Source organism: Paramisgurnus dabryanus, chromosome 2 (genome assembly GCF_030506205.2).
Source record: "Paramisgurnus dabryanus chromosome 2, PD_genome_1.1, whole genome shotgun sequence".
In the NCBI taxonomy this organism is placed as follows: Eukaryota; Metazoa; Chordata; class Actinopteri; order Cypriniformes; family Cobitidae; genus Paramisgurnus; species Paramisgurnus dabryanus.
The window spans coordinates 51,332,434-51,348,324 of record NC_133338.1 but is presented as its reverse complement, the minus strand read 5'-3'; the positions used below and the strand labels follow the sequence as shown (position 1 = coordinate 51,348,324).

The 15,891-nt window shown below is 35.7% G+C and overlaps 3 protein-coding genes across 10 annotated transcripts in view; 1 reads left to right on the top strand and 2 right to left on the bottom strand.

Annotated features, from left to right (window-relative positions):
* The window catches only part of pacsin3 (protein kinase C and casein kinase substrate in neurons 3), a 48,690-nt gene extending 46,584 nt beyond the window's left edge, over window positions 1–2,106 (top strand). For all 6 annotated transcript variants that reach the window (XM_065261588.2, XM_065261587.2, XM_065261589.2 and 3 more), the window contains one exon: window positions 1,809–2,106. In XM_065261588.2, the coding sequence (XP_065117660.1) occupies window positions 1,809–1,924 (116 nt within the window). In that variant the 3' untranslated portion in view covers window positions 1,925–2,106. The remainder of the gene's footprint in view (window positions 1–1,808) is intronic.
* Window positions 2,107–6,411: 4,305 nt separating this feature from the next.
* Window positions 6,412–11,218, bottom strand: fadd (Fas (tnfrsf6)-associated via death domain). Its single transcript, XM_065261586.2, has 2 exons — window positions 10,724–11,218; window positions 6,412–7,493 (listed from the first exon to the last, which is right to left on the bottom strand). Exons 1-2 carry the CDS (start codon window positions 11,022–11,024, stop codon window positions 7,216–7,218), a joined length of 579 nt encoding a protein of 192 aa, XP_065117658.1. The 5' UTR covers window positions 11,025–11,218; the 3' UTR covers window positions 6,412–7,215.
* A 2,887-nt stretch (window positions 11,219–14,105) lies between these two features.
* ano1a (anoctamin 1, calcium activated chloride channel a) overlaps window positions 14,106–15,891 on the bottom strand; it is a 51,030-nt gene continuing 49,244 nt past the window's right edge. For 2 of the 3 annotated variants that reach the window (XM_065261585.1, XM_065261584.1), the window contains one exon: window positions 14,107–15,651. In XM_065261585.1, coding sequence (XP_065117657.1) covers window positions 15,454–15,651 — 198 coding nt within the window. In that variant the 3' untranslated portion in view covers window positions 14,107–15,453. Of the gene's footprint in view, window positions 15,652–15,891 lie in introns of all 3 variants that reach the window. The other variant, XM_065261583.2, reaches the window with a different exon arrangement.

The window sequence follows — 15,891 nt, the reverse complement described above, 5'->3', positions numbered from 1 at the left end:
GCAATACGTCATGACATCAAGAGGTCACAGAAGACGAATGCGAAACTCCGCCCCAGTGTTTACAAATGTGTTGAAAGAGGGCCGTTCCTACGTTGTTGTATGTCAACTGATACTAATTAATGTCTTTGTGTCAGTTTATTGTTTACAAGGGTCGGCAAATGTGCGTTTTATATATGTAACACGTGACCTCCCTACGTCACTACGCATTTACGTTAGGTCGCGCTGGATCAGACCTAGACGAAAAGTTGTGGTTTAAAAGAGCATATTTTTTATTTTTCTTGTCAAAAATGACAATCGTTTCGCTAGATAAGACCCTTATGCCTCGTTTGGGATCGTTTAGAGTCCTTTGAAACTCCGTTGAAAAAAACTGTTAAGTGTTGAGTTAAGTATTAAATGTTGGGCTCTATTAAAGTCCATTAAAATGAGAAAAATCCTGCAATGTTTTCCTCAAAAAACATAATTTCTTCTCGACTGAACAAAGAAAGACATCAACATTTTGGATGACATGGTGGTGAGTAAATTATCTGGATTTTTCTTTTAAGAAAATGAAATATTCCTTTAAGGGTCTTGTTTTCAGTACAAATATCAAAAAAATCTTAAATTAAGATGCTTTTTCTTGATGAGCAAAACGACCCAAGAAAGTAAGTCTAGTTTTTAGACCAAAAATATCAAATTTAAGTGAGTTTGTGCATAAAACAAGCAAACAAATCTGCCAATGGGTTAAGCAAAAAATCTCGAAACTTTTTCTTAAATGTGTTTAAGACAATTTTTCACGATTTTTTTAAGAAAAATGTTCAAAATATTTTTTTTAAAATCTTGAACATTTTTCTTAAACACTAAAATCAAGAAGAATTCCAGAAAAAAAATTGCTTACCCTATTGGCAGATTTTTTTTTGCTTATTTTACGCACAAAAATCACTTAAATTTGATATTTTTGGTCTAAAAACTAGACTTATTTTCTTGGGTTGTTTTGCTCATCAAGAAAAAGCATCTTAATTTAAGAATTTATTTAAGATATTTTTCCTGAAAACAAGACAAAAATACTAAAACTGGATCCCAAACCGCCTACTTCCATACTATATAGTACGTAAAAAGCGCTACTTTGCGGACTATATAGTATGGAAGTAGGCGTTTTGGGATCCAGCATAAGTAATGTTTTTCTTAAAAATCATTTTTTTGCAGTGTAGCACTTAAACATGGAAAAAGTCAGATTTTCATGATATGTCCCCTCTAAAGGCATTTCAATGTAAAATCCTACCTCTTATGCATTAACATTGTCAAATATCCAAAAACTAGCACAGTGTTATATCATTTTTCACATGCATATTTACAGTACAAAATTAGAAATGTAGTTTTTGAGGGGTGTCTTGTCCACATTATACTCGGTTTTCAGTTTTACTGCTGTAGAAATACTGCTGCGTTCGACCATCATACAGCACATCGCAGACTGGTCAACGTATGACATCATTGTATAGCCAGAGCATTTTAAAAGCGGTACTGTCGAGTAGCTCTCGCAGGATGTCATACACATAATTTAGCATGCCACAATTGTTTTTCTCTCAAACCATTCTGCTGGCATAAGAAACTTTTTCATTACGTCATCCATAAATAATTTCCAGTGAGTGGTTGAGGTAAAGACTACAACTCCCATCATTCCACACTCCATCACAGAGTCATCAAGCTGCGACTTTGTTGTTATTTTGCAGCGAAAATAACAAAGTGTGTAGCCTTGAAGTCAAGTATTAGCAGGAATCTTGCATGGACGAGAATCTGCCATTATTAAATATGTTTGTGTATCATCCCTACAGGTGAAGAGTTACTGAAGATGGGTGAAGAGGATGAACAAGGCTGGTGTAAAGGTCAGCTGGACAGTGGAGAGGTGGGACTTTACCCTGCCAACTACGTCGAAGCCATCGCATCATGATAACCTCCATCTTTTCTGTGCTAGCCATAAGGTCGCATCACTGAACTGTGGGATGTGTGACAGATACACTAGAGGACTTTTTCTGAGGATTTGTTTCTTTTTGACTTTATGAAACACCAGTGCCTTTATTGTTAAACATCAGAGACATTCATTACTGTAACATCACAGGGTCAGATGGTTGTCCATGTATAAAAATAAATGCCTTCCACTACAGGATTCGTTTTGGAAGATCAGCAATCCGCGACCCTTCATCGTTGCATATTTAGTATTTTACATTTCATGTATATCACAAATCATTTCAAGTATTCGTCGCTGAAATTATATTCAGGTTTTGCGAATGAGAAGCGCGTTAGTGTGCTGGTATATTTTGTGTAGTTGCGCTAAATTGAGTATATGGATCATTTGGTTTGGCTCTAGTAGTAAATCTGTATTTCTTTTCACAAACGTATGAGGATTTATAATATATGAGGCTCATAATTGCGCTTTTGGATTTTTGTAAAGAGATTGTAAGAAGGGGATTATAAAATATTATCTGTGGGATTGTTTTACTTTATTTTTTAAATTTTTGGTTTTATTTCGAGAGTTTCTACAGTATGTTGTCAAACTCCAGTGTCTACAGAAAGAGGGTTTCTTCAGTCCTCTGTGTGTATGTGGTTTGTTTGCCACATATTTTGCCTCCAGTATGCCCCACTGTAAACATGGATCTGCTGTAACAGCCAATACTAATCAATGTAAACAAATAAATAAAATATAAGATAAGTTTGATTATTATCTTTATAAAATGTATTTACCCAAGAGTTGTGCCCTTTATGTGTGACCCTGGACCACAAAACCAGTCATAAGTCACACGGGTATATTTATAAAAATAGCCAACAATACACTGTACCCAGGTGAAAAAGTAGTACACTTCCATAGTGTATTTAAAGTGCTTTATTTATTCGCACACTAATTTTGTACTTAATATACTAAAAATTCATCTTTAGTACTTTTTAAGATGTTCTTAAGATTATCTAAATGTACTTCACTGTGCTATTTTGAGACAGAAGTACTAAAGAAGTACTAAAGATGAATTTTTAGTATATTAAGTACAAAATTAGTGTGCGAAAATAAAGCACTTTAAGTACACTATGGAAGTGTGCTACTTTTTCACCTTGGATGGGTCAACATTATTGATTTTGTTTTATGCCAATTGTTAGGATATTAAGTAAAAACCATTGATCTTAATGCAGATATTTTGTACATTTTTCTATTGTAAATATATAAAAATGTATTTATCAATACTTAATATGGACAAATTTAAAGGTGAATTTCTTAATATTTTGACACTTTCCACCCTCAGATTTTCAAATAGTTGTATTTCAGTCGAATATTGTCCTATCCTAAACCATACATCAATGGAAAGTTTCATTTTCAGGTGATGTATGAATCTCAAGTTCTAAAACTTTACCCTTATGGTTTTGTGGTCCAGGTTCCCGTATGACCCTTGTTTATGGTTTCTTTAAACGATTTATATTGAAACTATACGTAATCTTTTCAAACATATTTAAAACATTTATAGAGTTGTATGAGGCTTTTATAATGGTGGTTTTCTGGTACTGTGGTTTAAGCACAGCTGTTATTACTGAATTTAATTGAATGCACCCTGCTGTGCGAGTTCTGCCTCATGTCATTATGGAATTAATTTAGTTATCCTCAAGTGTATATTGAATATTAAATGAAATGTTTTCATAAACTTAATGAAAATTGTTTTTTATGTTAGCACCTGCAGGAGTGGGGCCTCATTTAAAAAGTGTGCGTACGCAAAAATCCATGGCACTTTTGCTTGTCCAAGAATATAAGCCATTCTTGCTGCTCGAAAAGAATTTAAACATTGACAGGTGCTCTTTTATATGTCAATGACATTACTTCATTTAAAGGTGGAGACTTGAAACCGTTTAGCTGCGCACAAGTTCAAGATCATTTGTGATTTATAGATTTCCCATCTGAAAGAAAGAGGTACGCGTGTTTTCTGTGCGTACGTTCGTTCTATGCATCACACGTACGCATTTTTTGATAAATGATCATATGTTTACATGGATGGTTTCTACCCAACATTTTATAAATAAGGCCCATGGAGTACCTAAAATGAGATGACATGAATGGATCAAGTTTGACAATTGAAAAAAGAGTTTAGTTCCAACCCTAATCAAACACACCTGAATTTCATTTCCAAGTAATCCTGAAGACTTTAATTAGATTTTTCAGGTGTGTTTAATTAGGGTTGGAACTAAACTCTGCAGCACAGTGGCCCTCCAGGACCAGGGTTCCCCACCCCTGATCTAACATGATCTTTACTTAATATCCTTATGATTTTTGGCATAAACAATAGATAATTTTGGGTCCAGGGTCCACAAATGGGTGATACTCGCGAAATTAGACTTATGAGTTGTCATGAAACATTTTGATAAAAAAAGTAAATGCAAAGTAAGAGTATTAAAATAAGAAGCATACAGTTACAAACATCTCTTCATGTACTATTTTGCACATCATTTCAAATGACATCATACAAACCAATTTTGTTGTTTTTTTCCACATTTAAGGGGAAAATGTTCATTAGCGCAACGTGTCCAAGACTGGTTTTGGGTTCTTTGACATGGAAATATTTTTAATAAAAAAAACAAAAAAATAAAAAGCTTCAGTGCATGTTATACTATAAACATTTACAGTAAAGAAACATGTGGTATTTGGTGATCATTGGTAAATGTAGAGACAATAATAAGGAATATAAATGTGTCCAAGACCTATTTTCTCATCCTCCGCAACAATTTTCAATCATTGTTTAAGCCTTCAAGGAACTAACATTTTAAAAAAAATTGTGGGAAGGGACATAATTGACTGTGACACTCAAGATGGCTACCAGGTAAGCAGTTCTTATTTTTTCTCTCCAGATAAAAGTTGAAATTTTGTTTGTCATAGTACCTAGACAACTTTTTAGTTCTCATTACCGAAACATGAGTTTGTAAATGCATATATTTAATGTAACATTATGTTGCGGTAATGATAATTTTTGATAATGATAGTCTAAAAAAAATTATATAATTCTATAGGAAATATTTTTTAAATCCTCTAAAAATAATGGTTTTAGTAAGCTCAGACCTTAATCTTATATGTTCAACAAAAAGGCTTCAATGGCATTTTTTTTTTAAATCTGATGCTGGACACCTTTTAAGTCTGGATTTCGTGAGAATCACCCTAATGAGTTTTGGCATAAACAATCAATTTTAACCCAAACAATGTATTGTGGTACTCATAACACACACACACGTCTTATTTTCATATTATGTTAGACACCTACAGAGAGTCTCATTCACTAAGCATGCGTAGCATACGCTCAAATTTGTTCGTAAAATGTGCGTACGAACATTTTAACTTCATTAAAAATATGATTCAACAAAAACTTTCAAACTAAAATTTCTTCTAAATGTTTGCAAAAACATAAGAACAACTTAGACATATTTATAGGGTTTTTTTCCTTGTTCATGATTATTGCAGATGTGTGGTCTGTTTTTTGCAAACATTTAGAAGAAATTTTTGTATGAAAGTTTTTGTTGAATCATGATATGCAAGTTAAAAAGTCTGTAGGCACATTTTATGAACAAATTTGTACGTACGCATGCCTAGTAACCCAATGTTTGAGTGTCACGGCTAAATGGTCTACAAAACAATTCAGATATGGGTGTGGTTAATCTGGCAGAGCGAGTGAAGATTTTCCGAGCACTCATAGTAGTCAGGTAATACACAGCACTGATCTGAGTTCAGGAATCAGTTTGTGTTGTAAAGAGCAGCTGGACAGTCATGTTGATCTGATGGGCAAACAATAACATAGACACAACAAAAGCGAGATGTTGAGTAACATGAAAATGTGGCCACGTCACTATTGCCACGACAGTGAGTTCAGCTAATGACATGTAAAATGTTCAATGCGTCTTAAAGTAAAGACTACGGGGTGGTTTCCCGGACAGGGATTATCTTAAACCAGGACTAGGTCATAGTTTAATTAGGAAATATAACTAGTTTTAACAATCATGCATTAGTAAAACATTACTGGAGTGCATTTTGAGGCAAAACAAAGGGCATCGATGTATTTTAAGATATGTCAGTGCAAGTTGTTTTCAGTTTGGACAGCTCTTATATTTATTTTAGTCTAGGACTAGTCTAAACCCTGTCTGGGAAACCGCTTCATAGAGTAATTGCAAAAAGTGACCATGCTTCCTCTATGTGAAGCACAAAGCCAATATATGAATCACTTAAAATAAACTCTTCATGTGCCAAAAACATCACTGAGAAAACACGGCACTGACGGCAGGTGATTTCTTGCTTTAACTTGTTGATCACATGCCTTTGTAAGGCACGTCTTTCTGAACTTTCTGAACCATAGGACAATCATTTAATTTAAGCATCTGAGTGCACATGGAAAACAGATAGAAAAATATAATCTCCTATGCAGAAGCGTTCAAGAGATTTTATTACTGTCATATATTAACTCTGTATCTGACAGAGGGGTAGCATTATAAACTGCAGGGTACACTACAATAATGAACCAAATTCCCTTTATTTTTTTGTAAATGTAGCATAAAGTTCTTAAAATCCCTCGACTGTTCACTCAAAAAAAATCACAATAAATGAGATTGAAAAGAAGAGTCAGTGAAACTTCCGAGTCCAGTGTTGCTATTAAGACACTTCTCAATATTTCTCATCCTCTGCGGTGCAATCGCAAATAGAAAACGAAGAATTATAACTACGAATTTTGTTCTTTAAAGGGATAGTTCACCCAAAAATGAAAATACTGTCATCATTTACTCACCCTCATGTTGTAATTTTTTTTATTTTGGTGAACACGAAAGACGACATTTTGATAAATGATGGTAAGCACACGGTTGTCCGTACGCATTGAATTCCATCGTATTTGTTTTTCCTACTATGGAAGTCAATCAGCTGCGTGCTTACCATCATTTATCAAAATATTTTCTTTTGTGTTCATCAAGATAAAATAATTCATACAGATTTAAAACAACATGAAGATGAGAAAATGATGACAGAATTTTCCTTTTTGGGTGAACTAACCCTTTAACAAATATTCACCATTGCTGTACACGATTCATTCAGGAAATTTTGTAAACATGTAATTCAGCTCATTTGCTCTTTAAAGAGAAATTCACATTATAAATCTCAAAGCTGTCCTTTAACAATCCCACTTAAAAAAAACTGAAATTTAAAGAAAATCTATGTATTGTAGAGATAAAGAGTGGCTTTTAAAGTCCTTCATCTTGTAGTTTTTTCACCACGAGATCGGCTGTATAGTTCTGTCTGCAGTCACGCAGAGCTTTAATGAGGATCTCAACTCGAGCGTTTTCTCTCTGGATCTTCATCCACTCTCGAATGAGATCTCTCACCTGCTCCTCTAAATCACGACTGTGTTTGTCCTCTATGCTGTCCAGTTTGGTGTCATTCAGTCCAAGTTTTCTTCCAACTTTCTTCCAATTTCTTCCCACTTGCTCCGCGATCACTTCAGTTGCTAAATCGATTTTTTCTAATAAAAACAGACACAAAACATATCGGTGTGATTAGAATCTAAACTGAATTATATTTAAAGGAGGGGTGCGTACATTTTGAAAAACACTTTGGAAAAGGGAGTCCGGCCGAGTACCAATACACACTTGTAGCCAATCAGCAGTAAGGGGCCTGGGTTGCGTATGTGTGGGGTGGCAAAAAAAGGTCCAGATTCTATTGGGGTAGGGGACACACCCACATTTTGGGAATTTAGCTTTTTCACCGTATCCCCCAGAGTTAGATAAGTCCATACAGACCTTTTCATCTCTGTGCGTGCCGTAACTCTGTCTGACGCACCCGCCGCTAGCCTAGCTTAGCACAAAGACTGGAAGTAAATGGCTTCAGCTACCATACTGCTCCAAATAAGTGACAAAATAACACCAACATTTTCCTATTTATTAAAAGTCGGCATGTTCCTTTAACATCAAATATCATTAAGACTAGGGCTGGGACAACGCGTCGACGTAATCGACGACGTCGACGCAAAAAATACGTCGACGCAAAATATGCGCGTCGATTCGTCAGACCCAAAAAGGCGGCGCAGTAGTAGCAACGCAATTGGCTTCAGTCCACGCCGGTTTCACACAGCAATGGTGAGCAGTGCCTGCGGCCGCGCGGCGCGTGGTTTTTTCAGCGCCCATGTTAACAAGCATGCACCCCGCCGCATGAGCAGCGCGAGCTCGCGGCTCGAAACGGATATAAACGGAGGTCGGAGCCAGCTGCAAATAATTGGGCGGTTCTGTAGCAACAGTGCTGCAATCGTTTCTGCGTGGTTCTGCTGCGCTGCTCACGCTCAATTAAAGTGAAAGTGCTTTGTTTATGGTTTAAATGCTCGTGGATTTACGCGAAAAAGTGTCATTTTACCATAAAATCATGAATGTGATGCCAAGTGTGTTTTAAACAGTCATTTGAGCAATTTAACAGAAAGCAATGAAATATGTCACTGTTGCCAGAAGACTGCGCTTTCATTCACTCTCTGTCCAGCAGTAAATGAGTCCTAATCTATCTTAAAGCGTAACTAAACCCCTGGTCAGAGCCTGACTCCACCCACTGCAATATTTGAAAAATGCAATAAAAGTGGGCAGATCCCAACGGAGATAGAGGGGACGAACTAAGCTCGTATCAAGTGTGTGGTGAGATCGTAACAAGGGCGTGGTGAGCTTAAACCTGCTTACGTCACGAGTCATTTCTTGGACCCAACATCCAATAGGAAAATTCAACTGCAGTAGCCACCGTTCAACCTCAAGAGGGCAGCACTCAGACGTTTTTACACCATATATTGTAGTATTGAAACACTTTATATCCAAATGTCAAAAAACTTACTAAAATCAATGAACAGCACTAATAAAGCATCATTCTTACAGATCATTAACTAAAAAAAGTTGGTTTGGGGTTTAGTTACTCTTTAACAAACTTAAGAGAAAGAGATTTAATAATATATGTGCTTCTTAAGTCTATAATTGTGTTTATATCTGTCATTAAATGGACTAGAACAGCACGAAAACAATGTGGATTAAACAAATCTAGTTATAAAAATTACACAGACCATCAAAAGGCACATTGAAGAGGTTTTGCTCATAAATGCATGTAAAATAAAGTAATTTGAACTTGAGATTTTTATACGGTTACTGCACAGTATGCACAGTATGTACAGTACAAATGCTTTATTGAATGCTACCTCTGTCTAAGAATGCATTATTTTGCACTTGTATAGTCTTTTTTTATTTTGAAATTTTAAGAGCAATAAAGATATATTGAAATGTTTACATTCAGATATGTAAATCAACATGTATAAATTGCTATTAGTTAATTAATGGGGGATAATCGAGAATCGAATCGAAGTCGAATCGGACTGACAAAATGAATCGTTAGATTAATCGATGCATCGAAAAAATAATCGCTAGATTAATCGTTAAAAAAATAATCGTTTATCCCAGCCCTAATTAAGACCACAAACTTGTAGATTGTAGGTGTAAAGTGACCAAAATATATACTGTATATAAAGTCTAAGCACGTGATCAGGTTTGTCTGTAGTGGTTGACTGACGTGTTTTTAATGGTCGATGCCGAAACTGATATTATGAAAGCAGTGTGGCCAATAGGAGGTCGATATAACACAAATGCAGTTACGCTTAATGAGACAAACAGAAAAATGGGGATAAGTACTTTTTAAGTACTTAAAGGGATAGTTCGCCCAAAAATTAAAGCTCGGTCATTTTTTTCACCCTCATGTTGTTCTAAATCTGTATGAATTTATTTTTTTCCTGGTAAACACAAAAGAAGATATTTTGATAAATGATGGTGACCATTGACTTTCATAGTAGGAAAAACCATCAAAAAAAAGTACCATCAACTGTGTGCTCACCATCATTTATCAAAATATTTTCTTCATCATTTATCATCACAATATCTTCTTCACAACACTTCTATAATATTTGTTTTCCTACTATGGAAGTCAATGAATACAGGAGCTGTGTGCTTACCATAATTTATCAAAATATCTTATTTTGTGTTCATCAAAATAAAAAAAAATCTCATACAGGTTTAGAACAACACAAGGATGAGAAAATAATAACAGAATTTTCATTTTTGGGTGAAATATTTCTTTAACATAAAAACTTTACACATAGATGTTTTGCTTGACTATTTTTTAAATGAAGAAGTAACTCGATATTTCATTTTAACCTCAAATAACAAAACTTGGTTTTCCCATTTTTGTTTAAGAATACGGTATTTTCCCCATAACCAGACAAAGGCCAAACTTTAAAATACACCTTTACGTCTGTTATGTGGATGCCTTGGACATGAAAAACTCCCAAACATTTTGACAGCTCAAGATCACGTGACCACAACAGCACGTCCATTACTAATGTCACATTAAAAGTGAAAATGACCTCCTACCTTCAGTAGACTATTCTAATATATTAAAAGACTTTGATAAAGAAAGACGATAACTAAGAACAAGTGTCGTGTTGTTTAGACAGGAAAAGTATTACTTAAACTAATAAAAGCTGCATTTCGCACGCGTCTGTTAAACCGGAAGAACAAACATTGACGCGACGGTGTTACAAATACCATCGCATCAAACCTCTGCCTTCACTTCATGCCATCTTTACCCCAAATTCAGAGCTTTTTTGTTGGGCAGACGATGTCTATCTACGTTACTTATAAACTTTAATGCTTCCGAGTCAGATGTTAGCAGTTGCTTTACCTCGCTCGCGTGCGTCCAGTCCATAGGCATTAGCAGTCGATCCCCTCTCATAATCGTCAATTATTTGAATCAATGCTGTTTGCCCGACTCTGGTCAGAAGTGAACGCAACAGCTCCGTGTTATCAGGTCCGATCTCAGCTCTATCGATCAGGCACTCGAACAGCTCGATTCCCTTGTTGATCTTTTCGAGTTTTTTCTTCCCAATGTCTTCTTTGCACAGAAACTTTAAGTTGCTTAAAGTCTCACCGTCGAGTTGATTGGATATTGATAACAGCATGGCTCTGAATCCCCCGTTATCCATGATGTGTTTGTATGTGGACGTAACCGCAGCCCGGCTTATCGCTTTCGCTTTAAATTCCTGCGCGTTCTCGATCAGCGACCCATGATAATGAAAGTCTCTTTCAGTAACAGTTTTACCTTTGGCTTGTGCGAGCCGAGGCAACTAACGTTAGATAACGTTGTTGAACAAATAGGAAGAAGTTAGTTAAGTTACACCCATCAAACAGAAACACCGCCCACGCCATGGGCCATTTCTCAATCGGAAGGCTGCAGCCTCCGAAGGGTACATTTGCAGGCTGCATACGTCATAAAGACGGTCTTATTTCAAAATATTAACAATTATAAATAATTTATTTTTTAGTTAACTGTACATTGTTGTAATATGCGTATGACTTGCAAACGTAATGCTTAATTTTTAACTTAAAAAAAAAAAAATTAGGCTTAATGACGTTTGCAGCCATACGCGACCTCCGGAGGCTGCAACCTTCCGAGAAACGGCCGTAGTTGTAAATTAACGAACTCAAATGAATCATTTTTTGTTTAACGAATCGTTTGAACCGGTTCTCGACTCGTATTGTTTGAACTTAAACTAAAGGATAAGGATTAAACATTAAAGGGGCGGTTTTCCGGACCAGGACTAAAAAACCTAGACTAAAAAAAATTTAAGAGCTAAGTTACCCAAACTAAAAACTATTTGGACTGACACATCTTAAAATACATCAGTAATGTAAAGTAATGTTTTAGTAAGACATGCTTGTTATATTTCCTAATTAAACTAAGGCCTAGTCCTGGTTTAAGATAATCCCTGTCCGGGAAACTGCCCCATGTTAGTTCAACCAATACGAGTAATGTAGCTCACTCAAATTAATCGTTCTTTTTAATAAATCTTTTGAACAGGTTCTCGACTGGTGTTGGTTGAACTAAAACTTAAACATTAAATAAATGTTTGATCATTTAGTTTTATTTTAACCAACACGAGTACATCACTCAAATGAATCGTTCTTTTTAGTGAATCTTTTTAACCAGTTCTCGACTCGTGTTTGTTCAACTAAAACTTAAACATTAAACAAATGTTTGATCATTCCCTACTGAAAAATCCAGCTAAGACCAGCATAAGCTGGTAGCTGGTTTAGCTAGTTTAAGGTGGCAGTAGCTGGTTTAAGATGGTCCTCCCAGCCTGGCAAAGCTGGTGTCAGCTGGTCTTCCAGTCTTACTTAAAAACCAACTTAAAAAACGACCAAAACACAGCTAGACCAGCTTGATTCACCAGCAAAACCAACTAAAACCAAGATGGGAGACCAGCTAATACCAGCTCACCGGTTTATGCTGGTTTTAGCTGGATTTTTCAGTAGAGTTATCCGCTTAAGTTTTAGTTCAACCAACACGAGTACATCACTCAAATTAATCGTTCTTTTTAATGAATCTTTTGAACCGGTTCTCAACTCGTGTTGGTTGAACCAAAACTTAAACAATAAACAAATGTTTGATCCTTCTCTGCTAAAAAAACCCCAGCATAATTCCCATGCTGGTCCATGCTGGTTTTGGTGCTGGTTTAGCTGGTGTTTTTTCATCAGGGTTAGTTTTAGTTCATCCAACACGAGAACATTTTCAAATGAATCGTTCTTTTTAATGAATCTTTTGAACTGGTTCTCGACCCGTGTTGGTTGAATTAAAACTTAAACATTAAACAAATGTTTGATCCTTGCCTACTGAAAAATCCAGCTAAGACCAGCATAAGCTTTTAGCTGATTTAAGGTGGCAGTAGCTGGTTTAAAATGGTCCTCCCAGCCTGGCAAAGCTGGTGGGTCAGCTGGTCTTCCAGCCTTACTTAAAAAACAACTTAAAAAGTGACCAAAACACAGCTAGACTAGCTTGCTTCACCAGCTAAAACAAAGCTGGGAGACCAGCTTAAACCAGCTGGATTTTTCAGTAGGGTTTTAAGTTTTAGTTCAACCAACACGAGTACATCACTCAAATTAATCGTTCTTTTTAATTAATCTTTTGAACCGGTTCTCGAATCGTGCTGGTTGAACCAAAACTTTAACATTAAACAAATGTTTGATCCTTCCCTACTGAAAAATCCAGCTAAGACCAGCATAAGCTGGTAGCTGGTTTAGCTAGTTTAAGGTGGAAGTAGCGGGTTTAAGATGGTCTTCCCAGCCTGGCAAATTCGGTGGGCCAGCTGGTCTTCCAGCCTTACTTAAAAACCAACTTAAAAAGTGACCAAAACACAGCTTCACCAGCAAAAACCAAGTTGGGAGACCAGCTAAAACCAGCTCACCAGTTTATGCTAATTTTAGCTGTATTTTTCAGTAGAGTTATCCTTAAGTTTTAGTTCAACCAACACGAGTACATCACTCAAATTAATCGTTCTTTTTAATGAATCTTTTGAACCGGTTCTCGACTCGTGTTAGTTGAACCAAAACTTTAACATTAAACAAATGTTTGATCCTTCCCTGCTGAAAAAAACCCAGCATAGGCCAGCATAATTCCCATACTGGTTTTGGTGCTGGTTTAGCTGGTGGTTTTTCCAGCAGGGTTAGTTTTAGTTCATCCAACACGAGTACATCACCTCAAATGAATCATTCTTTTTAATTAATCTTTTGAACCGGTTCTCGACTGTTGGTTGAACTAAAACATAACTTGATAAATCCGTTTTTAACATTTTTGTCAAAACATGTTTATTATTATGTTATCATTTTGTTTTATGGTGCTACTTAGCTGTAATGTTTAAGTTATGAAGGTTTAAATCAAAACAAACCAACTGCAGTTGAATTGATATTAATTATGCACAACCAAAAAATGAGTTATCTCGTTTTGCAACGAAACTCTTCACTTGTTTACTAATTGCGGTGCCTGTCATGGTTAAAATTTCCGTTACGATAAACCCCACAGATGCGCATTTGGTACAGTAAAAGATTCAGAGATATTTGGGGGGCTGGTGAATGAGTGATTGGCTCATCTAAGGAATCGATTCCTTGCAAATGAATCGGACTTTAGCTGGAGTTACTTCATCGCTCCTCTTTTGCTTTTTGTACTTAAAGTAAATAAATACAAACAAACAAAAATGACTCATCAAGTCAATGAATGTCTACATGTGATATTAATATAGGACATATTTATTTTATAAACATCATTCAAAAGCAAAGGGTACAGTCATAAACCCTGTAAATAGAAACATTAAAACGCCATGACAACAACTTATGTATGACAAAGACTTGTTTTTAAACAGATCATTCATAAAAGGGGATACAGTCAGTGTATATTTATAATAACAAAGTCATTTTTGATACACAGTAAATAAAGAACTTTATAGTTTTGTATAGTATGGGATATTAATTTTGTAAGACATACAACAATTAAATAAAATAAAAAACTACAAACCTTTGTCATGTGGTCAAGCAAACATATAAAATACAAATTCAGTTTTAAGACGTACTGCGTATTACATTTGTATTACCTAGCAAACTTTTAGAGGCAGATTATTTCTTTTCATGGAAGACACATGCAACATACTTAACTAATATTAACATGTCTGTTGTCATTTATCAGGGCTCGTTCAATGCCACGAATGTCAGGTAGAGTAAACCGTTCAGACAAGAAGCCAAAATGTGTTAAGAATATGATAGCTATAATAAATGCATTTATAAAAATGCATAAACCATTTATATTAAGGCTTCTTTAACATTGTAGAATTATACACAATCTCTCAGCATTTTCGGACTCACTACCTAGTACTTAAAAACCCAAAATGTGCACAAGTTTATATCCCTTCGCGAAAACACCACCATCACACTAACTAGTTTAAACTATAGACTACTTCAAGTGATGATGATTTATTAGCTTTTACAGTATTTTATGCTTGCATTACTTGTTTTGTTTTTCTTACTTTGATATAATATACAGAGAACTGCTTTAGTTACGTTTAAAATAAATAGCATTGTTTAAATCTCTTAACTAGAATTAACCTGAATGAAATGTCTACTCTTAAAAAGCACTTTAAAGTCGGATCAAGGTTCATATCTCAAAAACATACATATAATTCATGTTAAAAGTCAATATAAAAGCATTGTTTTAAATAAAATGCTCATTAGCCAAAGAAGCAAAACTTGCATACGATAATAATCAGTTAAAACAGAAAACAAGAACACAGACCCTCAAGCTCCAAATAACCCTACCTGCAAAAATTGCATATCGCAAATAGAAAAAACCTGCGTTTAATTCAGTAACAGACAAAATTTCATTTTTGACTCCTTCCTGTCGTGTAAGCAGTCAATGTAACATTCCAAGAAACCACGTTGGTCCTATAGGGGGAGCGGCGGTCCTCTCGTAAGTCTTCCGCACCCTTTCCACGTTGCCGGGTCGGCATTTGGATGATTCACCAGAGTCGGCTGGAGTTTAAAACAGACTCCGAGCTAGACGGTATTCCGGCTAATCAGAGTGATTATGGGCTATGCCTGTGAGCTGGGACGTGAGCGAAGTTGCTGAGGGCTCGGATCATTAAAGGTGTTCATCAACTTCTTGCCGTGTTCCTCCTTCATGAACAACTCTACTACGAGGTTCCTCTCCTTGTGTATCTGTATGGTTATGTCCTTGGGAATGTCTGGGATTAGCCAATCCACAAAGTCACTCATCAGCATTACCACATTCTGCATAGAGAACAAAAGAGGATCACTACTTAGGATGAATGTTACCAAAAATGTACCGTATTTCATCCCTCCCAAACAATTCCTGTCCATCTGTCTGTTTTTATGGTACATTTTAAGGTGAAATTTGACCAAAACATTAAAGTTTTTAGAAATTAAAAAAAGTTTTATTATGGGTGTGTCTCAATTAGCTTCCTAGATCATGAATCAGTATTTTGTTTACATATTCTTGGTCGACGGTAA

Excerpts from the sequence above, each read along its gene's own strand:
- fadd (XM_065261586.2), bottom strand. The coding sequence starts at position 11,024 with ATGGATAACGGGGGATTCAGAGCCATGCTGTTATCAATATCCAATCAA. Across the intron at positions 7,494-10,723 it reads ACTGGACGCACGCGAGCGAG|AAAAAATCGATTTAGCAACT; the intron begins GTAAAGCAACTG and ends TGTTTTTATTAG.